The sequence below is a fragment of the Mytilus edulis genome, chromosome 1, assembly GCF_963676685.1.
Source record: "Mytilus edulis chromosome 1, xbMytEdul2.2, whole genome shotgun sequence".
NCBI classification, from domain to species: Eukaryota; Metazoa; Mollusca; class Bivalvia; order Mytilida; family Mytilidae; genus Mytilus; species Mytilus edulis.
Window position 1 is genome coordinate 116606122 of NC_092344.1, and position 27517 is coordinate 116633638.

A 27517-nucleotide genomic window follows, 5' to 3' on the forward strand; every position below is an offset into this window, starting at 1 on the left:
AAAATATCAATCTAATTAAAATATTGAACTCTGATTACGTTATACTACATATGTAGATAGATTGGACAGACTGCTATTTAAAAGAGTGGTCATATGACTCAGTGTTAAAGCTGAATGCAATTTAATAAATTGAAGTTAAGATTGTTTTGCCCCATTTATGGGCATTATGTTTTCTGGTTTGTGCGTCCGTTCGTCCGTCTGTCCCGTTTGATCTTTCAGGCTAAAGTTTTTGGATGAGGTATTTTTTGATAAAGTTGAAGTCTAATCAACTTAAAACTTAGTACACATGTTTCCTATGATATGATCCTTCTAATTTTAATGCCAAATTAGAGATTTCCCACCCCAACCGGTTCACGGTCCACTGAACATAGAAAATGATAGTGCGGATGGAGCATCCGTGTAGTGGGGACACATTCTTGTTATTAATATTTTGTATATATAAGTATCATTCAATGGTATATAGCATGGGCAGACTGAGACTGAGAAATGGTACTTAATTTCTTGTCCATTACAGCCGGATAAGCAAATGCGTTTACTTTTTTCTATGTTGGTATAACGCCCCTTTTAATTTTAGGGAACGGGCACTGAGTTAAAATTAACTGAAAACTGATCTGTCAGTTTCAGTTTTGAATTTACATACATCAATATACAGGGGCCTTTTTCCATTATTATTATGTTATAGTAGTCTCAGGTCTTACAAACTGAATTTTTCCCATTTATGGATATATTTCGCCACAGTCTCTTTTATGTCCGATGTCAATCTTACGCAAACAAATACCCACTCAAATAATGTGATTTCCGACATAACTTTACGTTAAACCCTAGGACCCACTATATTGACTATGTTCGTAAAAATTATTACAGAGTTAATTTAATGTTCGGGTTTGCCAACTGTCTTCTAGGTACTTCTTCATTGACCGCCATTTTCAAGCATATATAATTCAACTTCCGGTTTCGCCGCATCCCAAGAAAACAAAACCCCTAATACTTGTCCAAATTAATAAACTTGCCATTGTTGCCAACCCATTAAAAATCAAAATACAACATGAGTCTAGAAGATGAAGTATTAAAAATAGGGAAGAAGCTCGAGAAAATGATTACGAGCGAAACGGTGGTAAGTGTCGAATACTCCGTTACACTTTCGCTTCGCGTTTTTTTTCTTCCCATTTTGGCGTCCTCGTGTAAGCTATGCCATGTCCGTATCTTATAATACAAAGTTTCAAAGAATAAAATGATCAACAAATTATTTGTTAAAATAAAGAATATTTTATTTTTATTATTGTTTAGATCCACGAAGGCAAAGGGAATATTTGTCATCACACACACAAAGTCGAGATAAAAACTCGTCTTAGACGTCTACCTCTTAATTTGAATTAAATCTAGTCTTTTAGAGCTTTCTTAAGAAAATATATCAGTAACTCAAGCTTTGATAATTCACACATTAAAAAATTTTGTCATAGACATAGGGTTTATTATTATAAATACATGCAAAATTGTTGTCTCATTGGCAATCATCATGTGATATCATACCACATATTTTTAATATAAAATAACTCAGTTTTACAACTTTGTGCCTATATTAGTTATTGATATCTTGAAATGCAATCTACAAATAAAAAGTAAAATATGAAAACAATGCATGTAAGAATGTAGTCGCAATATAACTAGGCAGATACCAGTGGCATAGCTAGCATGGCGGAAGCAAAAGAAGCAACTTTGGTAAAATAAAGATTAAAAAAAGGGAAAATAAAGGAAGAAAAAGAAACTTCACACTAATTTTGAAATGGCTTTCATATAATACAGATTCTGGCTAGTCATATAGTTCATATAATTTGTGATGATGTATTGAAATATTTTTTTTTTTTTAAGTTTTCCAAAATAAGTTGTAAAATAGAAATCCTTTTTATAAGGGGGAGGGGGGTGTTTTCCAACTCACCACAAAACAATATCAGAGTTAAAGAAATTTACTTAATTAAACTGACAAATTTGTTTAATCCTTGCCTTAGCAACTATTTTAAACAGATGATCTGTAAATAAATAAATAAATAAATATTTTATTAGCACAAACTCATCAACAATAAATGGTTAAGGCTCATGGTACATATATCAATTACATAATTGGTCAAACATAATAAGTATTGCAAATAATGACTATATTAATATGTTATATTATAAACAATGATTATGAATTAGATATATTGACAATTTTATATAGAGTTTGTTCTGCTTTACGCAGGTTCAAACTGTCTGAGATGAAAGAGGAAGTCAATTTTAGGATTGTGTATGAATTATTATTTAATAAAAAGATTATATTATTTTCATGTTTTTGAAATTTTGTAGGATCAACGATTATATTTGAAACTTTATGGTAAAATATGGCCCTTTTAGTTGAGTATTTTTCACAATGTAAAAGAAAATGTTTTTCATTTTCAATTTGACCAGAATTACATATAGAGCAGTATCTCTCATTTCTGGGAATATTTAGATGTCTCCCTCTCTGTATGATCTGTTGTGCATTAGTATTCCTAGTCTCCGGGCATATCATCATGCAGCCTGTTGGTGACCTCATTTTGGGTCAGCAGCTTGACAATGACGAGTTGTAAGTTCAGAGTGCTTTTTGGATCTGTGTTAAGCTTACTTCTGGATTGCTTATGCTTCAAATTTTTCAACATCTTAATGAAAACAATTATTTATGGCACACTTTTTTCAGAAACTAGTGAACTGCTCAACAGAATGAATTCATTTTTTAACAGCCGCTAGACAGCGATGAGGTGTTAGCACATTCAGGCATACTAGACACCTACTGACTGTTTATATACATGATATAACTTAATTCATTTGGATAATGATGAATTTTTACAAATTTCAGATGGTAATTACATAATCATAGCACCCAACAAAGTAAACATTATGGTGTAATACAATTGTATTTATTTTGTTGGGTGGTGCTGCCATATGAAAACCATGCCTGAAATTGAGTAAAACTAAAAAGGTTCAATCTACAGGTTATTACACAATTTTTTATGGGAGGAGAACCAAAACACACATATTTTGGTTCAACCTGACTATGATTTGTAAAAAACAATTTTTGAAAGATTAAGCCTTTTTAACGGATTTCTTTTTGTCTATTTCAGGAACACTCCAGTTCTCTAGACTTACTGAAATCATTACAGGAAAAGAAACTGAATTTAAATGTGTTACAGGTTTGTTTTTTAAGGCATACTTATAAATTTCACGAACTTACCGGGGTATATAAATTTACCTTTGTTCCTGATAGAGTAAAGAGTACAGAATATATATGTAACACTCAGAAATGTGTCCTTCCCCTCAAACGTGTCCAATTCCCCCAAACGTGTCCAAATCGACGTCACTGAACTGCAAAACATGTGTAGTTGTAAAAGGGCGCAAAAGCTAGTCATTTGTGTAAACGCCCAAACGTGTCCAATCCCCCAAACTTGTCCATGTCAAGGTTATTTTTTTTTTCTTTTACTGGAACTATCATTCTCGTCCATATTATAAGTACATAGGTTTGTCTGGTTACTGCCTTTTTTTATTAGCATATACTCATTTTACTATTTCATTTAAAATTAGTCAATATAAATGTTTTTTTTTAAAGTAGAAGTATAACCTGGGTAAAATGGGGGTGTAAGTTTGGCTATGTTTGATGTAAATGTAAGCAGTCATACTCAGTTAAATTGTAGATATTAAATTAGATACCTCGTGTAGGGAGAATGTACCTTTCTCTGGGCATTTTAAAAGACCTTTGAAGCAATTCATTGTTTCATGGTGATATTAGTTTTATTTTGGAAGGCAACTTTTTTTTTAAATTTCCGCAACTTTTATTTAAAACGGGCTCTATCACATAACAAAGATTGGAACAGTTTCTTACTGAAATCATAAAAAAATCAGTCTTTACTCGCTCTTACATTTGTTTTTAGATTAAAGTCCAAACTAGTAATGTTTATCCCGAAATACCATAAAAATTTAGGTGCAATAATAAAACTCCTCTGATATGATAATAAAACCTGTACAGTGATTTATTGATAACATGATGTCGTTCAAATAAGTCATGAAATATTTGGCACTGGATGTTATGTCAATGTATGTCTCTTGTTCGTGTGTCGTTAGTGATGCTCAAAACCTAAAATTTGTAAAAAAACAACCTGATAACCAGTTTCAGAGCTTTTACAATATCAACAGTATAAGAATCATATGTATGTTTGCTCTAAAATACTTGCAATTGGACAATAATCATTTGCAGTCAAAAGTCAATTCATATGTTAAATTTTCAATATCTTTTAATACTAATCATTAACAACCGGCATTGAACAAACTAATGCTAACAAATGACCACTTAATCAACTGTGCCCCCCATTGTAGAATTGCAGTAAACGATATTGATTTCATATAGTACATGTATAAGCGCTTAAAGACGCGAGACGTTCCGGCCTTTAATAGTGGACACGTTTTGGCCAATAACAATTATCAGACACATTTGGGGGTTATGAAATCGGACACATTTGGGCAACATTTAATATTACGGACATGCTTGGGGTTATTAGACATGTTTGGGGGAAAGGACACGTGTTGGAGTGTTACATATACATGATTTATTCAAACAGGAACAGAATATAATTGCATAGTTTATAACAAAGTTTCAAATAGAATTTTGGTTATGAGGAAGAAACCTGCATCCACAGGGGAACACAATCTGTGATTTATGATTTCTTTAGTAAGCTAAGAAAAAGTCGCTAATTACCTATTGTAGAAAATGTTTGGCAAGAAATTTTGCATTTTAAAAAGCTGGAAATCGCCTTGAAGAAAGTTTTTATTTCAGTAATAACATCATTGTGTTTTGGATAAAGATTCAATTAAATTCAATCCAAACTGTATTGTCACTGGCCAGATGGCTAGATCTTCAATCCAAACTGTATTGTCACTGGCCAGATGGCTAGATCTTCAATCCAAACTGTATTGTCACTGGCCAGATGGCTAGATCTTCAATCCAAACTGTATTGTCACTGGCCAGATGGCTAGATCTTCAATCCAAACTGTATTGTCACTGGCCAGATGGCTAGATCTTCAATCCAAACTGTATTGTCACTGGCCAGATGGCTAGATCTTCAATCCAAACTGTATTGTCACTGGCCAGATGGCTAGATCTTCAATCCAAACTGTATTGTCACTGGCCAGATGGCTAGATCTTCAATCCAAACTGTATTGTCACTGGCCAGATGGCTAGATCTTCAATCCAAACTGTATTGTCACTGGCCAGATGGCTAGATCTTCAATCAAAACTGTATTGTCACTGGCCAGATGGCTAGATCTTCAATCCAAACTGTATTGTCACTGGCCAGATGGCTAGATCGTCCATGTCTCATCTCTTCCTTTTAGAACATCAGAGTGCAGTGAGGTGAACATGGCAAGCAGTTAATTAATATATACTCATATATTAAAGTTATAAGATGATATATATATGTAGGTGTATAACTGTACTAAAACTTACATAAGTTGTGCATGGTGTATGATTTTTTAGAATCAAGTGTAACTCCAATGTAAACAATGGAAGATAAGTCCAAATCAAAATAGCTTCCATTGCTTAATCGTTTTCAATATTTGATTGTAAAATGAAACCAATCTTTGCCCTTTAGTGTCAAATTTGATTGTGTGTTTGTACAATTGTTACTTGAACTTATGTCTTCTTTATAAAATTTTGTCTGTACCACACACTATATAAGAATAAGCAGATATATTTAATAAAACATATGAATGTAAAACATTTTATTTGGTGACTTTTATTTTAGAAAACCAGAATTGGGATGACAGTAAATAATTTTAGGAAAGGATCAAGAAATGATGAAGTTATATCCCTGGCTAAAAGTCTGATTAAGAGTTGGAAAAAACTGTTACCTGCAGGTATGGAAACAAAGACTAGTAAAATGTATTCATTTTAAAATTCTTGGAAGGTTGAGTACTCTCAAGCATGTCTAACCCTGTCACATTCGGCGTTTTGCATTTGCGCCAATCTGCATTTCATTTGCGCTGATGTTTTCTTTCATTTGCGCCAATCTGCATTTCATTTGCGCTGATGTTTTCTTTCATTTGCGCCGATTTTTCTTTTCATTTGCGTCGATTTTTTGACAGGTAAATTACAGGTGAATGTTATATTTCATTTATCATCATTGACCTCTTCCATTAGCCAGTTGTACAAATGATATGAATTGTCAATCATAACATGCATATGACTGTGAATTCGTCTCTTCTTTTGGCCCAAGACCACAATTAATGATCCCACTTTTCGTTGTCCACGAATATAGTTCCCTTTAATTATAGTGTATTTTTTCTTAATTTTTTTTCTTTCCCTTTCTCATACATTTCTTAGCTTTTCTGGGGTGGAAATGAAAGAAGAGAGGTAAAATAAACTGTTGGATGTTTTATTTTAACTGATTTTGATATGGAAAGAGTGATTAGGCCAGGTGCAAAAAGGTGATATTTACAGTTTTCGGAACATCTTTTGACTTGTCCATAGGGGTATGGATGTGTATTGGCTGAATTTGTAAAATACAGAGGAGCAATCTTTCTGAATTTTGGATATAGTTTTGGATTAGAACTGTACTTTACACACACAAAAAAATTGACAAAACGATTAGGTGCAATTTTTTTAATGAAACAAAACGTTATAAAGAACTAATAGAGAATTTAATTGTGGTCTGTGGCCTTTTGTCGTTATTGTCTATAACGAAGTTTATCTTTTCTGACTTATGTACTGATGCAGGCATTTCTAGAGTTAGCATTTTAACAGACGCAATGGCCTAGATTTTCATAACTTAAACATAAGTAAACAACGTCAGTGGCGTAGCCAGGGTTCATATGATGTGGATGCGAAACTGTCGCCAAAAAAATTGGGACCATTTTATGCAGAAAATTATATTTTTTTTGACATTTTCCCTGTATGCATGTGTACGCCCCTACAATCCGACACTGGCTAGATTTTTGTTTAATTTCAAAATACCCACCAATATATATGTTTCTCGAAGGATCCGAATTGACTCCCTTTCGTTGAAATTTGACCCTCCAAATGAGGTTTTTGATTACTTTTCTTAACGCGTTGCAGGGGACATGGAAATATCGGACGTCCGTCCGTGGACGGACTTGTTAGCCCTGTCATGTGTACAATTCTTGCCATATTTTTGTGATATTTATATCATCAGCAATATTTTTGACTCGTGCGATAATAAGTCCTGATCGAATATTTTAACCAATTACAGTGAGTTGACTGTTAGTGTTGCTCTCCACCAATTGCAATTCATTCAAAATTTTGACCCAATTGCAATTTGTTTTATAAAATCAAATTGTTCAACTGGTCAGAAATTTGAACCAACTACTGTAGAAAACCACAGACAAGTGATGAAAGTGCAAGGTGATAAAATAAAACATACTTACAATCCTATAAGACTTTTACTCCACTTTAATGATGTTGTGACAAAATTAGTTTATCAGTTTGTATAGTTATATTATATTAATTTCCATGCTGAAGGGGAACTGTTTATTTTGAATTGCTATAAAATTGTCCAAACTAAGCTTTCATATAGTTTTTTTTCTTTCTAAAAGTATTCTATATTTATAAGAATCAGATATCATTTTAAATAAAACATCATATATTCAGTAAAATATGTGTGAAATAACAATATGCTATTGATAAGAATTCAGGGGAGATTCCTCTTCAGCATGGAAATGACTTTAAATTCTCCCTCATGAATTCGTCCGAATTTAAAACATTTCTATACTAAATACATGGCTAAATAAGAGACAAGTCATAATTTAGGTTTGTTTGCTCGCAGTAACTTTCTTATTTTCTCAGCGAAACAACATTTAATATCTTGTGAACATTTTACAATTTACAAAAATATACCACAATTCCATCTATATACATTCACAATGTCCTCTAAATACATATCAATACAAACATAACCATGATAACTGTAATATATTATGCAGAGCTTAACGTTAACTTCGTCTATCAAAGTTACTCGAGCACATCGATAATAATCAAACGTAATCAGGACTTATATATGTCTATAAAACCCCACCCGTACTACCGCCCTCGAAATATTCGTGCAGAAAACAACAGTAACATCAGACCACTTCTGATTTACATACTAGCCAAACTTGTACCACAAGTCTAAAGATAGAAATAGAATAGGGAAATTCCAAATATAACGGAATAGAAATAAATATAATATATCTATACAAACTGATAAACTAATTTTGTCACAACATCATTAAAGTGGAGTTAAAGTCTTATAGGATTGTAAGTATGTTTTATTTTATCACCTTGCACTTTCACATTTTGACTGAACAATTTGTTCAATATTCTGACCAGTTGAACAATTTGGTTTAATAAAACAAATTGCAATTGGGTCAAAATTTTGAATGAGTTGCAATTGGTGGAGAGCAACACTAACAGTCAACTCACTGTAATACCTTTGAAATATGAATTATAACGGAAATCCCACTGCATTTGGCCTGAAGCTTTTATTTCTCTCAAGATATTAATAAAAAAATAAAAAAAATGCTTTTTTTGTTATTTCACTTGTATCTTGGATAGATAAAATATGAACAATGCGGGGACATTTATTGTTCTTTTATTGAAAATAAAATTAATATTTGTACCTAGATGGAAAAGGGAATTTATAAGTCCAGGAATTATCAAACTCCATTATAAATACTAGTCGTGTTTCATGTCCCAGGAAACGATATCAGGATATGATTGATTAGTTGTTAACTAATAACGTTGTATTTTTAGCTCACCTGGCCCGAAGGGCCAAGTGAGCTTTTCTCATCACTTGGCGTCCGTCGTCCGTCGTTAACTTTTACAAAAATCTTCTCCTCTGAAACTACTGGGCCAAATCAAACCAAACTTGGCCACAATCATCATTGGGGTATCTAGTTTAAAAAATGTGTGGCGTGACCCGGTCAACCAACCAAGATGGCCGCCACGGCTAAAAATAGAACATAGGGGTAAAATGCAGTTTTTGGCTTATAACTCAAAAACCAAAGCATTTAGAGCAAATCTGACATGGGGTAAAAATGTTTATCAGGTCAAGATCTATCTGCCCTGAAATTTTCAGATGAATCGGTCAATCGGTTGTTGGGTTGCTGCCCCTGAATTGGTAATTTTGAAGAAATTTTGCTGTTTTTGGTTATTATCTTGAATATCATTATAGTTAGAGATAAACTGTAAACAGCAATAATGTTCAGCAAAGTAAGATCTACAAATAAGTCAACATGACCAAAATGGTCAGTTGACCCGTTTAGGAGTTATTGCCCTTTATAGTCAATTTTTAACCATTTTTCGTTAATTAAAGTAATCTTTTACAAAAATCTTCTCCTCTGAAACTACTTGGCCAAATTAATCCAAACTTGGCCACAATCATCTTTGGGGTATCTAGTTTAAAAAATGTGTGGCGTGACCTGGTCAACCAACCAAGATGGCCGCCACGGCTAAAAATAGAACAAAGGGGTAAAATGCAGTTTTTGGCTTATAACTCAAAAACCAAAGCATTTTGAGGAAATCTGACATGGGATAAAAATGTTTATCAGGTCAAGATCTATCTGCCCTAAAATTTTCAGATGAATCGGTCAATCGGTTGTTGGGTTGCTGCCCCTGAATTGGTAATTTTGAGGAAATTTTGCTGTTTTTGGTTATTATCTTGAATATTATTATAGATAGAGATAAACTGTAAACAGCAATAATGTTCAGCAAAGTAAGATCTACAAATAAGTCAACATGACCAAAATGGTCAGTTGACCCGTTTAGGAGTTATTGCCCTTTATAGTCAATTTTTAACCATTTTTCGTAAATTAAAGTAATCTTTTACAAAAATCTTCTCCTCTGAAACTACTTGGCCAAATTAATCCAAACTTGGCCACAATCATCTTTGGGGTATCTAGTTTAAAAAATGTGTGGCGTGATCTGGTCAACCAACCAAGATGGCCGCCACGGCTAAAAATAGAACAAAGGGGTAAAATGCAGTTTTTGGCTTATAACTCAAAAACCAAAGCATTTTGAGGAAATCTGACATGGGATAAAAATGTTTATCAGGTCAAGATCTATCTGCCCTAAAATTTTCAGATGAATCGGTCAATCGGTTATTGGGTTGCTGCCCCTGAATTGGTAATTTTGAGGAAATTTTGCTGTTTTTGGTTATTATCTTGAATATTATTATAGATAGAGATAAACTGTAAACAGCAATAATGTTCAGCAAAGTAAGATCTACAAATAAGTCAACAAGACCAAAATGGTCAGTTGACCCGTTTAGGAGTTATTGCCCTTTATAGTCAATTTTTAACCATTTTTCGTAAATTAAAGTAATCTTTTACAAAAATCTTCTCCTCTGAAACTACTTGGCCAAATTAATCCAAACTTGGCCACAATCATCTTTGGGGTATCTAGTTTAAAAAATGTGTGGCGTGACCTGGTCAACCAACCAAGATGGCCGCCACCGCTAAAAATAGAACATAGGGGTAAAATGCAGTTTTTGGCTTATAACTCAAAAACCAAAGCATTTTGAGGAAATCTGACATGGGATAAAAATGTTTATCAGGTCAAGAACTATCTGCCCTGAAATTTTCAGATGAATCGGTCAATCGGTTGTTGGGTTGCTGCCCCTGAATTGGTAATTTTGAGGAAATTTTGCTGTTTTTGGTTATTATCTTGAATATTATTATAGATAGAGATAAATTTTAAACAGCAATAATGTTCAGCAAAGTAAGATCTACAAATAAGTCAACATGACCAAAATGGTCAGTTGACCCCTTTAGGAGTTATTGCCCTTTATAGTCAATCTTTAACCATTTTTCATAAATCTTAAGAAATCTTTTACAAAATCTCCACTGAAACTACTAGGCCACAATCATCTTTGGGGTATCTAGTTTGAAAAATGTGTCCGATGACCTGGCCATTCAACCAAGATGGCCGCCACGGCTAAAAATAGAACATAGGGGTAAAATGCAGTTTTTTGCTTATAACTATGAAACCAAAGCATCTAGAGCAAATCTGACAAGAAGTTAAATTGTTAATCAAATCAATATCTATCTGCCCTGAATTTTTCAGATGAATTGGACAACTGGTTGTTGGGTTGCTGCCCTCCAATTGGTAATTTTTAAAGAAATTTTGCCGTTTTTGGTTATCTTGAATACTATTATAGATAGCGATAAACTGTAAACAGCAATAATGTTCAGCAAAGTAAGATCTACAAATAAGTCAACATGACCTAAATGGTCAATTGACCCCTTAAGGAGTTATTGCCCTTTATAGTCAATTTTTAACAATTTTCATTAATTTGGTAAATTTATGTAAATTTTTACCAAATATAGTTCTCTGTTACTAATGGGCAAAGTTCATGATAGATATAATTGTAAGAAGCAAAATCGTTCAGTAAAGTAAGAACTTCAAACACATCACCATCACCAAAATACAATTTTGTCATGAATCCATTTGTGTCCTTTGTTTAATATGCACATAGACCAAGGTGAGCGACACAGGCTCTTTAGAGCCTCTAGTTTTGTTATGTCATGGCTCTGCTTGGCTCAATTTCAGACCAAACATGTCCGCAGATCTGCGTATCATGATCATCTTCTGCGCTTGCCGTAGCCGACGATGCACTTATCAGTGATTTATCCATTAACTAAATGAGCCTAAAGGAAAGACCACGTGTACTGCTTCGGAAAAAGTTGAACGCTATTTTCATATCCTCACTATTGTTACGTTTAGATACTAGTACATCTGTGTGTTTCTGCTGCGAACACATGCAATTATACATTACCGGTAATCTATTTTAAAAAAAAAAATTTGGTCAAAATGATGTGGATGCTTGAGCATCTGAGCATACATGCAAGCTATGCCATTGAACGTTTAACCAAATGTTACCAATATATACATTCAAGGTATATAGTACATGTACAAGTATTTACTCACCTGTGTTAAACTGTAAATGCAATTAGCAGCAAACATAAAATTGGCGCAAATGAAAAAATGAAATCGGCGCAAATGAAAGAATGACAATTTTAAAAATCGGCGCTAATGTCATACGCCCGTCACATTCATTATGTGTCTGTCCCAAGTCATGAGCATGTAGTTGTTGCCTTGGGCCAGGTGAAGAAAAACATTGTTCAAGAACAATAAATAAGAATTGAAGTCAGTTCATTTCTGTTAAAGACAAAAATGGTTACAACCATGCTTTTAACTTGAAAGGCTATTTTTTTTTTCTGAAACACCTTCCTACAGCAAGTTAATGTCATAGCCATTTTAATTTTTGTTCAGTTGGACTTTAAGCAAATTTTGCTCATAACTTAATTTGGCCGTGCAATCTTCACTGAAAACTAGAATTGTTTACATATATACAAATTTCTGTTAAGTGTTTGTTTGTGAAATGACGAGAAATATAACTGTATAATTTTTTATTTTGACGGGACGTATTATGGTATACAAATGTCCGGTGTCCGTCCGTCTGTCTGTCTGTCAGGCGTAAACATGTCGCAACGTAACTTGAGAACGACTTATCTAAATTTTATGAAACTTAATATAGTTGTTTTTTATGATGGTCAAATGATCTGTATACTTTTGGTGAAAATAAGATTTAAACTTTTTGTGTTATGGCACTTTGTAACTAAAACAGGGGTGTGGTTTTTTTCACATGTCGCACCGTATCTCAAAAAACGATTCTTGATTATTGTTTAAAACTTTACACACCTTTACACACTTCTTAGTTATATTAATCTTAATATCTGTATACTTTTTGGTGATGATTCAAAATTTCATTTTTGAGTTATTGAGTATTTTGTAAAAAAGGGGGAGGGTTTTTTACATGTCGCGCCGTATCTCAAAAACGATTTATGATTATTGCTTAAAACTTTACACACTTCTTTGTTATATTAATCTAAAGATCTGTATACTTTTTGGTGATGACTCAAAATTTCATTTTTGAGTTATTGAGTATTTTGTAAAAAAGGGGGAGGGGTTTTTACATGTCGTGCCGTATCTCATAAACGATTTATGATTATTGCTTAAAACTTTACACACTTCTTTGTTATATTAATCTAAAGATCTGTATACTTTTTGGTGATGACTCAAAATTTTATTTTTGAGTTATTGAGTATTTTGTAAAAAAGGGGAGGTTTTTTTTTACATGTCTCGCTGTATCTCAAAACAATTTATGATTATTGCTTGAAACTGTACACAAAAACTTCTTTGTTATATTAATCTAAAGATCTGTATACTTTTTGGTTTGATTCAAAATTTTATTTTAGTGATATTTGTTAAAAAAAAACAGGGTGTGGGGGGGGGGGGGGGGGGTTTCACATGTCCCGCCGTGTCTCAAAAGCAATAAATGGTAATTGCTTAAAACTTTCTCAGAAACTATTTATGATTATTGCATAAAACTTCAACACAAGACGTCGGGCGTATCATGCGCTCATGGCGCAGCTGTTTATTTTTATATTTGAAATGTTGATAGTTTTCACATGTTTGAATAATACCATTTTCTAATTTTTATTTAAGAAAATACACAGTCAAATAATAAAAATGGGGAAACCAAAAAATCAACATCAAATTCTCCTGAAAATTCACAAGATTCAGAAATGTTGGAATCACAGGAATCAGTTGATAATTCTGAAGAAAAGTCTGAGGAAAAGCAGGAGACAAAAGAACCAACAACGCCTGTAGATATCACAGCGCCCTCTACACATGATCCTGTACGAATAAAATGTAGAGAATTATTAGCTAATGCATTAAAAATAGAATGTAAGTTACTTTATATATATGTTACCTCTGTAAATACTTTTATAGGGTGCAAACTATCAATCTTCAAAGTACTATTTGACTACATTTTATTAATATTTATTTTACTTTAGTGATTGTGAACATATTGTTTCAAATAATGGATATATTCTATAACATACATGTTTTATATTTTCCAATTGCAAAGTAAGCTTTTTTTATTAGCTCACCTGTCCCTTAGTGAGCTTATGCCATCACTTGGCGTCCGTCGTCTGTCGTCGTAAACTATTTCAAGAATCTTCTCCTCTGAAACTATTGGACCAAATACTTTCAAACTTTAACTGAATGTTCCTTAGGGTATCTATTTAATAAATTGTATCCGAAGTTTTGATCTATCAACAAACATGGTCGCCATTGCTAAAAATAGAACATAGGGGTCAAATGCAGTTTTTGGCTTATAACTCAAAAACCAAAGCATTTAGAGCAAATCTGACATGGGGTAATATTGTTTATCAGGTCAAGATCTATCTGCCCTGAAATTTTCAGATGAATCAGACAACCCGTTGTTGGGTTGCTGCCCCTGAATTGGTAATTTTAAGGAAATTTTGCTGTTTTTGTTTATTATCTTGAATATTATTATAGATAGAGATAAACTGTAAACAGGAATAATGTTCAGCAAAGTAAGATTTACAAATAAGTCAGCATGACGGAAATGGTCAGTTGACCCCTTTAGGAGTTATTGCCCTTTATAGTCAATTTTTAACCATTTTTCGTAAATCTTAGTAATCTTTTACAAAAATCTTCTCCTCTGAAACTACTGGGCCAAATACTTCCAAACTTTAATTGAATGTTCCTTAGGGTATCTAGTTTGTAAATTGTATCCGAAGTTATGATCTATTTACAAACATGGTCGCCATTGCTAAAAATAGAACATAGGGGTCAAATGCAGTTTTTGGCTTATAACTCAAAAACCAAAGCATTTAGAGCAAATCTGACATGGGGTAATATTGTTTATCAGGTCAAGATCTATCTGCCCTGAAATTTTCAGATGAATCAGACAACCCGTTGTTGGGTTGCTGCCCCTGAATTGGTAATTTTAAGGAAATTTTGCTGTTTTTGGTTATTATCTTGAATATTATTATAGATAGAGATAAACTGTAAACAGGAATAATGTTCAGCAAAGTAAGATCTACAAATAAGTCAGCATGACGGAAATGGTCAGTTGACCCCTTTAGGAGTTATTGCCCTTTATAGTCAATTTTTAACCATTTTTCGTAAATCTTAGTAATCTTTTACAAAAATCTACTCCTCTGAAACTACTGGGCCAAATACTTCCAAACTTTAACTGAATGTTCCTTAGGGTATCTAGTTTGTAAATTGTATCCGAAGTTATGATCTATCAACAAACATGGTCGCCATTGCTAAAAATAGAACATAGGGGTCAAATGCAGTTTTTGGCTTATAACTCAAAAACCAAAGCATTTAGAGCAAATCTGACGTTGGGTAATATTGTTTATCAGGTCAAGATCTATCTGCCCTGAAATTTTTAGATGAATCAGACAACCTGTTGTTGGGTTGCTGCCCCTGAATTGATAATTTTAAGGAAATTTTGCTGTTTTTGTTTATTATCTTGAATATAATTATAGATAGAAATAAACTGTAAACAGCAATAATGTTCAGCAAAGTAAGATCTTCAATTAAGTCAAATTGACCAAAATTGTCAATTGACCACTTAAGGAGTTATTGCCCTTTAAAGACTTTTTTCACAATTTGTTCATCATGTTGACTTACTTTAAAAAATCTTCTCCTTTGAAACTGCTGTATCAATTTCAGCCAAACTTAGGCTAAATGAGTTTCAGAGTATTTAGTATAAATTTTATATTTTATTTCCTTGTATGTCAAGAAACATAGCTCCTATGGCTAAAATAGAACATAGGAGAAAATGATTATTTTTTTTGGCTTTTGAAGAAAATAGGACGATCCAAAAAACATTTAAATAAATTGAAAAGCCAAAATAATCATTGATGAGAGATTTAACCAAAAGAATGAAGGTGAGCGATTCAGGCTCTTGAGAGCCTCTTGTTTTATACATGCCATCTATATCTTTTGAACAACCCTATTTTATTGTAGGTAATGTTGTTTCTTCATCAAGTCCTGACGATCTTGCTGCCCATGTTGAGGAATGTATCCTTTTATTCAGTCATATAATATATATGTACAGGCTTTAACGTATATCATGAATGCTCAATATTGGTAACAATTGCATTCAGACCTTTACTTCTAACAAATGTCTGATACAATTATCCAGGTTGATTTCTATTCTAAGATTACGTTCATGGTCAACCTTTACACTACCAGTTTTCTTACTCCTACTGAATTTGAGCAATAACTGGCTGCAACAGCTGATATACAGTACATGTACTACATCAAAAATATGGAATTTATCTACTTTTTAGGGGTCCTGTAGGTTTCTTAATGTTCAGTTGTAACATTTTACTAAAAACTTATCTATCACAATACATACGAACTAAGGAGAAGTAAGAGAGGGGCATGTTTCTATGAGACAATAACCTCAAATCATAACAAACAAAAAAAAGTACACAGATTATGTATTATGACTTTTTTCCTTAACTGTATTTAGACATTTTTCAAGAATTTAACAATACAGATAGCAAATATAAGGCACGGGTTAGAAGTAGAATAGCTAACTTGAAAGATGTTAGAAATCCCAAACTAAGAGAAAATGTGCTGTGTGGTTTAGTTTCTACTGAAAGAATAGCCAGCATGCCAACAGAGGTAAGCTAAATTGAAAGACTTAAAATCACATTAGGATTTTACTGCTAACAAATGTCTGATACAATTATTTAGGATGATTTCTATTCTAAGAATAAGTTAATGGACAATGTTCACACTAGCAGTTTACCTTCTGCTACTGAATTTGAGCAATAATTGGCTCCAACTGCTGAGATACAGAACATGTGCAACATATAAAGTATTGAATATATCTAATTTTTAGGGTTACCTTAGGTTTCAAAATGTTCAGTTGTAAAGTTTGACTGAATTTTTATCTATCATGGTACATATGAATTAGTTAGAACCCTGCCTTGTAACACGGAGGTCCCAAGTTCAAGTCCTGGAGGAGACAATGTGATTTTCTGATAAAAACTATGCTCTCCAGTTACATTTATAACTCCTATGAGTGAAGGGGGCATTTCTTTTTTTAAAATTCCCATGACTTAAGGTGACATTTCTTGCTTTTAAAATTCCCATGACTTAAAGGGGCCCTAGCTACGAGATAAATTAAAAGTCTAAAGTATGATTTTTTTTGTTCAATCATTAATGAAAGAGAAAAAGTGAAATTATAATTCGCTTTTAGCTGCTAAAATGGTTCAATTTTGTCAAATTAAGCTAAGAAATATTGATAATGAATTATTCACTTGCAAGTGAATGATTCGACCTCAATAAATCCGTATTCATGTGAACTCCAATTTAATCCCTAAGAAAGAGATAGAATAATGCATGCATTGTATGTGTACAGTTATTTAAAGGAAAAGAATGTCGTCAACATTGAAAGTGAAACAAAGGTAAATTATTTGATCGACTGATTCTATCCACAAAAAAATCATTCTTATAAGGAAAAACGATGATAAACATATATTTTTAATCTGTGATACAAAATTTAACAGACCTATAAAAATCCAATTGTACAGGTTGCTTAATCTATTTATATCTATGTTTATGTTTACATCGCTTATATGGTCATAAAAGGTCAACTCAATAGTTAATTAGATGGCATCTACACTAAAATACACACGAATCGAATCTAAATGTTATTGAGACCATGTCCTGCAAATTGTTTATTTTAGACTTTTGATAGTTTGCAAAATCGATGAACATGAATATGACAGCTAGTGGCTCTTTAAGCAGGGTTGGCAAAGTATTAACCACCCGGGAATTCCCGGGCGGGAAAACCCGGGTTTTCCCGGGCTGGACAATACTCCCAGAAATGGGTAAAAGTGGGCATTACTGGGCAATATGATTTTTTAACCTTATTTTAACACAAAATAGTAAAAACTTATTATAGTTTCTAACAGCTAAATCTATACTTTTTATACAGATAACCATTGACAGTCATTCTAGAAAATTCAATTTCATTCTCTTCTCTATTAATTTTATATGTAGGCAGAATACAAGATTTGCACGTTTAAAGATACCTTTTAATTACCAAGTATTGTTTCAATATTCCAAACTTTGAAAAAGCATTTTATTGCAGTGTTTAAGTGAATTGTTAATTATAATTGTTATACATTCATATTGCTAAATAAACACACTACAGGGTCATGCCATTAACACTTTTAAAATTGAAAGGACTGATTATTGGTACATAAACAAATCTGTATTCTAATCTGAATAATTACTTATTAATTAGTGACAGTACATATACTTTATTTAAATGTGATGTTTCTTTAATACATGTAATTGTTAGTTCTTAATAGGAGCTATATTCATTTGAAAAGAAATGATTTACTTGCTTTCTATTTACAGTTTGCCAATCTAGACAAATGCTAAACAAACAAAATAGGGTATAACTATCTTATTAAATGTATTGCATTTGTTTTTATCACTGAATCCTCTTTAAAATTCAGACAAATATTTTATATTACCCAGTATTGCCCAGTATTACCCACTAAAACCCAGTAAAACCCGGGTTTTCCCAGTATTTCCCACTGGGCTGGGCAATACTCATAAAACCCGGGTTTTTGCCAACCCTGTCTTTAAGGGAACATGTATTACTTTTATAATTCCCATGAATGAAGCAGACAACACTTATTTAATAAAATGCCATGACTGAAGGGAACATATCTTGCTGTTATAATTCCCATGACTGCTTTAATGTTGTTTGAAGTTAAAACTTATTGATATTATTATCATAAAAAATCAGAAAATAAACTATTTAGAACTCAGTTGATCGATGCTTTTAAGGTAAGCCTAATAAGTAAAGTTTGCATAATAATATAGAAATTATTACAAGTGTATAGGAAGTTTTTTTTTTTTATAATTTTCATTTTTTATTGAAATCTGTACATTTGTTAGTAATGAAAACATCGAATACCGGTACCTTATCCCGGCCTCGTTAATGTTAGTAATAGATCATGCAAATATATATGTGTTAGTATTTGTTAGTTCACTTTACAAAAAAATATATCAGCTGTAGTTACAATATAATATATCGCATTTTTTTTTTTTGCATTAAAAAATAACATAATAAAAGTTCAAAAATAAGGACCACAAATAAATGTATTCATCATATTAGAATAATTGTTTAACAAACATACAGATATTCTAAGTTTTTATAGTTTTTTTAAGAATGGAAATTTTGAGGAAAAATAAGTTAAATAAAATTTAAAATAATAAAAAAATGAAAATAAATATAAATATAATTTTCTGATGAATATTTTTGATGTAACTTTTTTGTTAGTTCACAAATTAACATTCTATCATGTTTTTCACATATGCATTATAATAGGACTTTAATTACAATCGAACAAATGAGTAAATTGAATCCACAATTTATTGAAACTCTCAAGCTTATTGTTTCTCACTGCTATACACTTCTCTAAATTATAAAGATCTTTTAGAACTTTCTTCACAGCATGAATTGATAAAACTTTCTGGAAATATCTTGTATTATAAATATATTGTTTAAGACACAGAAAAATCAGGTTTGAAATTTCACCCTTGTATACATGTGAGACATCACCAAACAAAAAATTCTTTTTGGTGAATGAAATACTTATACCATTAGATAAAAACCATATATCTATTTCTTCTAATAAATTCTGGACATTTTCACAATTCCATAGTACATGTTCTATAGTTTCTATTTCTTCCTTACAAAAATTACATAGCTGACTATTTATGACATTAATTTTACACAAAAATTTGTTTGTAGCTAATATTCTATGATTTACTCTAAACTGTAACCATTGTAATTTTGTGTTATTAGTAACTGCAAAAGGAAGTTTGAAAATTTCTCTCCATTCCAAGTCATTAAGTTTCAAAATTTTATTCCACTTTTTCTCCCCATTAGGAACCACTTTAGGTATTAACATCCAATATATATCTTTAGTTCCCTTTTTTCTTTTTAAAATGGTTTGAACAAAAGAGGGAGTAAAAGGTTCTGTGAGCTTATTATCTCCCCTTGAATACAGCTTCTTAGTCTTATTTAATGCTGAAATGATACTATTATACATCATTATATTCCCAGAAATATCAAATTTGTCTTTTATTTCCCCATAGGAGAGAAACTTTCCACTATTACTAATCACATCATTTACAAAAACAATACCTTTATTATACCAACTTCTATAAAATACATGTGTATAGGAAGTAAACAAGTTTTGTCTGCAGACATATAGTGTTTGTTTTTATCACTGCAGGATATGGCCTGCGATAAGATGAAAGAGTTAAGAGCCAAATACACAAAAGAATCTATAGATGATCATCAGATGGCAAAAACAGAAGGGACAACGACAGATTTGTTTAAATGTGGAAAATGTGGAAAAAATAAGTGTACATATAGTCAGGTATGGTATTCAACGTAGGGATAATTAAAACAAATAAAGCATGGTTGTCATATGATATCTTTTCTTGAATATGACTTTACATTGAGAATAGAAGCTAACATCAGTTTTGTGTGAAATAAATAAATATAGCGCATTCTATTTCGTTAAATTATCAGACTTCTGGCCATTTCACATAGGAATATTTGTTACTATTAGAAATAATAAAAACATTAAAATTGAAATCGACATTAACATGCCTAACATAATTTAAAAAATGGATAAAATAAAATAGCTATTTGTGACTAATGAAAAGTGAAAGTAGGTGGACTTTATCCTGCTCTGCAGGCAGTTCTTGTTTAAATTAAAACCTTTTAACTGGTAATTGTGTAATAATACATAAGTAGTTTGAAAATAACTTTTGATCAGTGTTACAAAAGTAAACAAAATGTTAACTGTATTTATTGTTTATGGAGTGTAAAATGTATTCATAACATTATAAGGATTTCAAGACTAATCATTTTATTGCCTTTTTTTTTTTTCCAGATGGGCGTTACAAATTTATCAATTTTCTTTTGTAAATAAGTTTCTGCAGTTTCCCATTATAATAGATAAATTCATGCATTCAACTTCAGATATGCTAACTTTTATAACTATGGCTAATTCTATGCCTATTCATGCATTCAACTTCAGATATGCTAACTTTTATAACTATGCCTTTACTGTTGTGCCATTTAAACAAAATTGTCAAAATTTACACTTTTCATTATATAAGTTATTACAATCTTCAATGAGAGGGTTTACTGAAGAATCTTTTCATCTTAATCAAAATTGAGAATGGAAATGGGGAATGTGTCAAAGAGACAACAATGGAACCTAAGAGCAGATAACAGTGTATATTTTATTTGTCAGATGATAGAAAACATTAACTAGATGTTATTGTCTATTTGTTTCCTTTCAGATGCAGACAAGAAGTGCTGATGAACCTATGACAACATTTGTGTTCTGTATGGAATGTGGTAACAGATGGAAGGTAATAGATATAACACCAAATAAACTTCATTATACCCTTGCTCCAATGGAGAGATATAATGGTTTACCCCTCTCTATCTATCTGTCTGTCAAACTCAGGAAAGTTTTATCCATTTTTAGCTCGGGCCAAGTGAGCTTTTCTCATTACTTGGCGTCCTTCGTCATTAACTTTTACAAAAATCTTCTCCTCTGAAACTACTGGGCCAAATTTTAATCAAACTTAGCCACAATCATCATTGGGGTATCTAATTTAAAAAATGTGTTAGATGACCTGGCCAACCAACCAAGATGGCTGCCATGGCTAAAAATAAAACATAGGGGTAAAATGTAGATTTTGGCTTATGTCTCTGAAACCAAAGCATTTAGAGCAAATCTGATGGGGGGGTGGGGGGTTAAATTGTTAATCAGGTTAAGATCTATCTGCTCTGAAATTTTCAGCCAAATTGAACAACCCGTTGTTGGATAGCTGCCCCCAAATTAGCAATTTTAAGGAAATTTTGCTGTTTACGGTTATTATCTTGAATATTATTATAGATAGAGATAAACTGTAAACAGCAATAATGTTCAGCAAAGTAAGATCTACAAATAAGTCGGCATGACCAAAATTGTCAGCTGACCCCTAAAGGAGTTTTTGCCCTTTATAGTCAATTTTTAATAATTTTTCTAAAATTTTAGTAATCTTTTAAAAAAATCTTCTCTGAAACAACTGGGCCAAATTTAACCAAACTTGGCCATAATTATCATTGGGGTAAAATGTAGATTTTTGCTTATAGTTCTGAAACCAAAGCATTTATGGGCGTTTTTCAATAAAAGCGTAAATTTCAGACCTAAAAAAAATGGAAAATCAACTTGTCTAAAATTTAATTTCAAGAGTTATTTTGAATACTTCTATAATAGACCTATTTGTAAACAAAAATTGCAATCTTAAATATTCTTTAAAATGATATTATTTTCATAATTTGTGTACTGTTTCGTAGGGGACTTTTGTCCCCTACGAAACTTCTTCTAAACACACATATTTTTTGCAATTTTAAATGTTTCCTATAGACATTCCAGTTTGTTTACTTTAAATACTAGAAAAATATCATTTTTTTCTGAATTAGAAAATCATTTTTATCGATAAAGATTAGACAGTACTTCACATATGAAGGTTCAACTCTTGTTACGTAGTGGACATTTTGATGCGTTTCGTAGTGGACAAAACCGTTTCGTAGTGGACAAAAAGTTTCGTAGTTGACATCAACCCTATTATATGTTAATAAAAACATAATAAAAATTACATGAAACTAACCCTTGTTATTTGTTTTGCACGAATATAATTGAAAAAAGATTAAAAAAAGACACCATGGTAGTGGTAGTGTCCACTACGAAACGTTTTTCTCCCATACTTGTTTCGTAAGGGACGTATTCGCATGCTTTATTTTTTCCCCACAAACCCTATATTGCAATAGTAACAAGACTGATTGTATTCATCAAAGCATTTATCAAGCTGTACACTGATTTTTTTGCATAATTTTAAAACCAGATACTGAAGGAGATTTGACCCGTTTCGTAGGGGACATTATCAAAAATACGGTATCACTCTGGTCCATTTGATGTGCTCAATTTTTCTTACCAACAATTTAATTGCCATTATAAAAGCATCACTTCTTTTGTAAGACCCTAATGTTTATATCTCTTGCAAACAAAAATTACATTGATTTTATAAAACTGTTTATTGGCAAATTTTAATGACTTCGTTTCGTAGTGGACAATTTGTGAGGGACACACCTTCTGAAATTAAAAAAACCTATATTGAAAGCTGTTTATTAGAATATGTTGGCTCTGAACATACTTTTGAATTATTAAAGAACTTAATAAATTTCTTATTTTTTTTACGATATTTTAGAGTATGAATGTTGAACAGGCGGTCTAGGGACATGCCATTTTGGTTGTTTTGGACCATTCAGGAGTCAATATTTTATCAATCCCTCTAAAAAATAAACTGTTTCTTTGCTTAAAAATGTTAAATCTAATTCAATGTACTGACTGTACATAAAATTACTTGCAAGGATCAAACACATTTTTTTTAAAGTGGTTAGGACAAGAAAATACGTTTTTATTGAAAAACACCCTTATAGGAAATCTGACGTGGGGTTAAATTGTTAATCAGGTTAAGATCTATCTGCCCTGAAATTATCAGACAAATTGAACAACCCGTTGTTGGGTTGCTGCCCCCGAATTAGTAATTTTAAGGGAATTTTGCAGATTTTGGTTATTATCTTGAATATTATAATAGATAGAGATCAACTTTATTCAACAGTTATGTTCAGCAAAGTAAGATCTACAAATAAGTCAACATGACCAAAATTGTCAATTGACCCCTTAAGGAGTTATTGCCCTTTATAGTCAATTTTTTACAGTTTTCATAAATTTTTGTACATTTTTACAACATATTTTCCACTGTAATTACTGTGCCAAGTTCATTATAGATAGAGATACTTGTAGCAACAAGAATGTTCAGTAAAGTAAGATCTACAAACATATCACCAAAACACAATTTTGTCATGAATTTATCTGTGTCCATTGTTTAATATGCACATAGACCAAGGTGAGCGACACAGGCACTTGAGAGCCTCTAGTTTCATTGATCAGAGCTTCCTGAAATTTGGTATCTATCTCAGTTGATCATCCTATACTGTGGGATGTGTTTTTTACATTCATTGCTCATCAACTTCCTGAAATATAGAAGAAAGCTTTATATCACAATGCCATACCATGTATGCGTTTTCACATGTTGCTTATCAACCTCCTGTTCGCCAAATACTTATAGTAGGGAATCATAAGTGAGTTATAGCTCACATTTCAGCTTCATTTTATCTGCACATTTAATGTACTTTTTGTAACACTTTGATCAGAATGTTATTTCACATGGATTTTTCTTAAATAGTGAGCAATACAAAAGGGAAGTTATTTGAACACTTTTAAATTTCTTGCAGACTGTAGTCAATAAAGATATGCTATTCATCAATTTAGGATTCTGGAATCCCCTGTAACATTGCAGTTGGTTTAATTTTTTATCAGAAAAGAAATAAACATCATAAAGTCACTATTAGTTAGGCCTCGAAATCAAAATTATTACAATATTGATCTATCATCGCACTACAGTGCATTCATATTTTTACAAGTCAAAGTCATTGTGTAGTTGTTAAAGAAGTCTTTCACATGATACTTTTCTCTTTTGATTTCTTTGATACAAGATTTATATATACATATGTCATAATTTTGTATTTTAGTTTTGCTGAGGAAAGGTATAAGCTGGGAAAGAAACACAGAGAGAGTTGTTCCATGCATGGACAACCATAAATGGATCAATGAATTACTATCAAGAAATGTACATTACCTTTAACTTGTACATAGAAATTAGGGCATGGCCAAATAACTACAATTAAACATAAGTTATACTGTATAAATAGTTCTGCTGGAAAAATTGTAAATAATAAGACGGTAATGGTTACACTGTTTCAGTGATAAATGAATTACAATTATAAAGAACTTGTAAGTGAAATTATTTGGTTTTCAGACACCAGAAAAAAATAAATCTGTTAACTTTTTTTATGATAAAAACGAAAAATAAACAGCTTGTTCAAATTCCTTCTAATTTTGAAGCTTGAATTAACTCTCTTCTTACTATTGGTAGTAATTTTATTTTATTTCGAAAGCAGCGGGGTTTATTGGCATTTAATCATGAGAGGTGTGGTTTAAAACTGATACAAAAACTAATCAGAACATGTCTGAATGATATATTTCCACAAATGATGAAAAAAATAATCAGATGAAAATTACTTTCCAATGCAGTCTAGTTCAGAGACTTAAATATGTTGGGCACGAGTTAGAAAATGACAGTCAAAAACAGTTAAAAGTAAACAAATTATATGAATCAGTCAGCTTAAATGAGTGGCAACTGAATGCATAAGACAAGAACATATTTTCTTTCACAATTGTTCCAAGAAGCCTGTCTGAGAACCGTTTAATTTCATAAAGCCTAAAGGTGTCCTTTGTCAGAATATTTAAGTTTATGATAAATATTGTGTGTGTATATACAAAGAGTTCTTGTTAATGATAGTGAAAACAGTGGAAAGCAATCATGTGATTTGATTTCTTATAGAGTTTTGACATATTTTGTTAGGTATTTTATATAACTTTGAATTTTACACCACAAAGCATTTGGAGCTTTAGTATTAAACCTGAATATTTTTAAGAAATATTTTTAGTAGAAAAAGAAATGAAAATTAAGTGCATATTATATAATGGTTTTTATTATCAACACAAACAGTGGGTATTTTAGGATTATTAAGAATCATGTCAGATTTATTTTTTGATTTATTACCTGTAATCAGTAGAATTCCTATATGTTCATCTATTATTTCACACCATTTTTGTATAAAATTACATAACATTTCATATTTTTGTGTTTGTTTCATTTTGTGAAAAAGAATTCTAAATGTTTTATGAACTTTCCTGGGTAGTCAATCTTTTTCTAGAAATATTTTTTTTTACTTTAGTAGGTTTCATTAGTTATTTTTAGAAATATGTAAGGCTCTCTATTTTTTTGCCAAAGTTTGGTATTATAAAGTGTGTTCCTTTAAACTAATGCCAACAATAAATATGCTGATTTGTGAAAATATTGAATACATTAATACTTTAATATGACTTATATATGTCAGCTATATTTAGAGGAGGGGAAAAGATGTCTTTCTTTAACAGGAATAACTATTAAGTTCTGATCTTTCTTTTCTGAAGCTATTAATAGTACATGACATAATTATATAAAAAAAATGTCTTATGTTTTTCACTAATAGAAATTGGAACAGTTTTATGGCAGCTTTATAAATAAACTTACAATACAAGCCTATTCTAGGTATTATTTCATGAATGTTTCATTCTTACTGTATTGTTGCTGCTTTGTGTTAAATGTAAATAAACTTGTTTAATTTTATCTTCAGTCTTTCTTTAAAACAGGAGTTATCTGCCTTGTATTTTCATGGGATCAACTTAAGACTGATCACATAAATCAATAAAGATCATTTCTGATGGCTAAAGTCTATTATGCAGACAATAATGGTGTTATATATATAGCCTCAAACTGAATGGTTAAATAAATACATTGACATTTTTGTATCCACTGCAATAAGTGTAAGCTATCATTGTTATATTTGAATAAATACACACTTGAAATCTTTTTACCTGAATTAAAAATTGACCATAACATGCCTATTTTCTTTGAAAAATTGCTAACAAAGCATATTTTTGTCTTGCCTGTGATGAAAGTAACAACAGGCAAGACATTTATGACAATCCAGCAGCTGGAACAGTGTTATATTTTGATAAAAGGCTTTTTATTTAAAGAGGAAAAAAAGCATAAAGATTGCCTGTTGTATGATGTTTTCATCTAAAATATGGTGAAATGTACTTCATTGTCATTGTTGAATTACACTCAAGTCAAATCTAATTTTTAGTAAGTGAATCAGTTTCTCAGTAACTATCGGTAAATAAAATGAATTGGTGTAACAAACCTCATCAGAGATACCATGTTTTTAAATGGTTGAGTATGTCCATCGCACATTAGTGTTGGTCAATATTTTACAATCTTGTTGAGACTTGGCACCAACTGTGGTAGTTCAAAGCCCACATGCTGATTTTCCTGCTGATTTTTATAGTCACCATTCTCTTCATTTTTAGCTCACCTGGCCTAAAAGGCCACGTGAGCTTTTCTCATCACTTGGCGTCCGTCGTCCGTCGTTAACTTTTACAAAAATCTTCTCCTCTGAAACTACTGTGCCAAATTTAACCAAACTTGGCCACAATCATCATTGATGTATCTAGTTTAAAATTTGTGTTTTTTGACCCGGCCAACCAACCAAGATGGCCGCCATGGCTAAAAATAGAACATAGGGGTAAAATGCAGTTTTTGGCTTATAACTCAAAAACCAAAGCATTTAGAGCAAATCTGACAGGGGTAAAATTGTTTATCAGGTCAAGATCTATCTGCCCTGAAATTTTCAGATGAATCAGACAACCCATTGTTGGGTTGCTGCCCCTAAATTGGTAATTTTAAGGAAATTTTGCTGTTTTTGGATATTATCTTGAATATTATTATAGA

General features: G+C 31.7%; 1 protein-coding gene across 1 annotated transcript; it reads left to right on the plus strand.

Annotated features, from left to right (window-relative positions):
- The first annotated feature begins 901 nt into the window (after window positions 1-901).
- LOC139502196 (transcription elongation factor A protein 1-like) lies at window positions 902-26353 on the plus strand. Its single transcript, XM_071291624.1, has 9 exons — window positions 902-1114; window positions 3135-3203; window positions 5805-5916; window positions 13562-13804; window positions 15911-15964; window positions 16422-16576; window positions 20221-20367; window positions 21305-21376; window positions 24651-26353. Exons 1-9 carry the CDS (start codon window positions 1046-1048, stop codon window positions 24657-24659), a joined length of 930 nt encoding a protein of 309 aa, XP_071147725.1. The 5' UTR covers window positions 902-1045; the 3' UTR covers window positions 24660-26353.
- Window positions 26354-27517: the final 1164 nt, after the last annotated feature.

Bases quoted from the DNA above. Each gene is read 5' to 3' on its own strand.
- LOC139502196 (XM_071291624.1), top strand. From the start codon at position 1,046: ATGAGTCTAGAAGATGAAGTATTAAAAATAGGGAAGAAGCTCGAGAAA. The intron at 1,115-3,134 runs GTAAGTGTCGAA...TGTCTATTTCAG, and splicing joins TGATTACGAGCGAAACGGTG to GAACACTCCAGTTCTCTAGA. The intron at 20,368-21,304 runs GTATGGTATTCA...GTTTCCTTTCAG, and splicing joins ATAAGTGTACATATAGTCAG to ATGCAGACAAGAAGTGCTGA.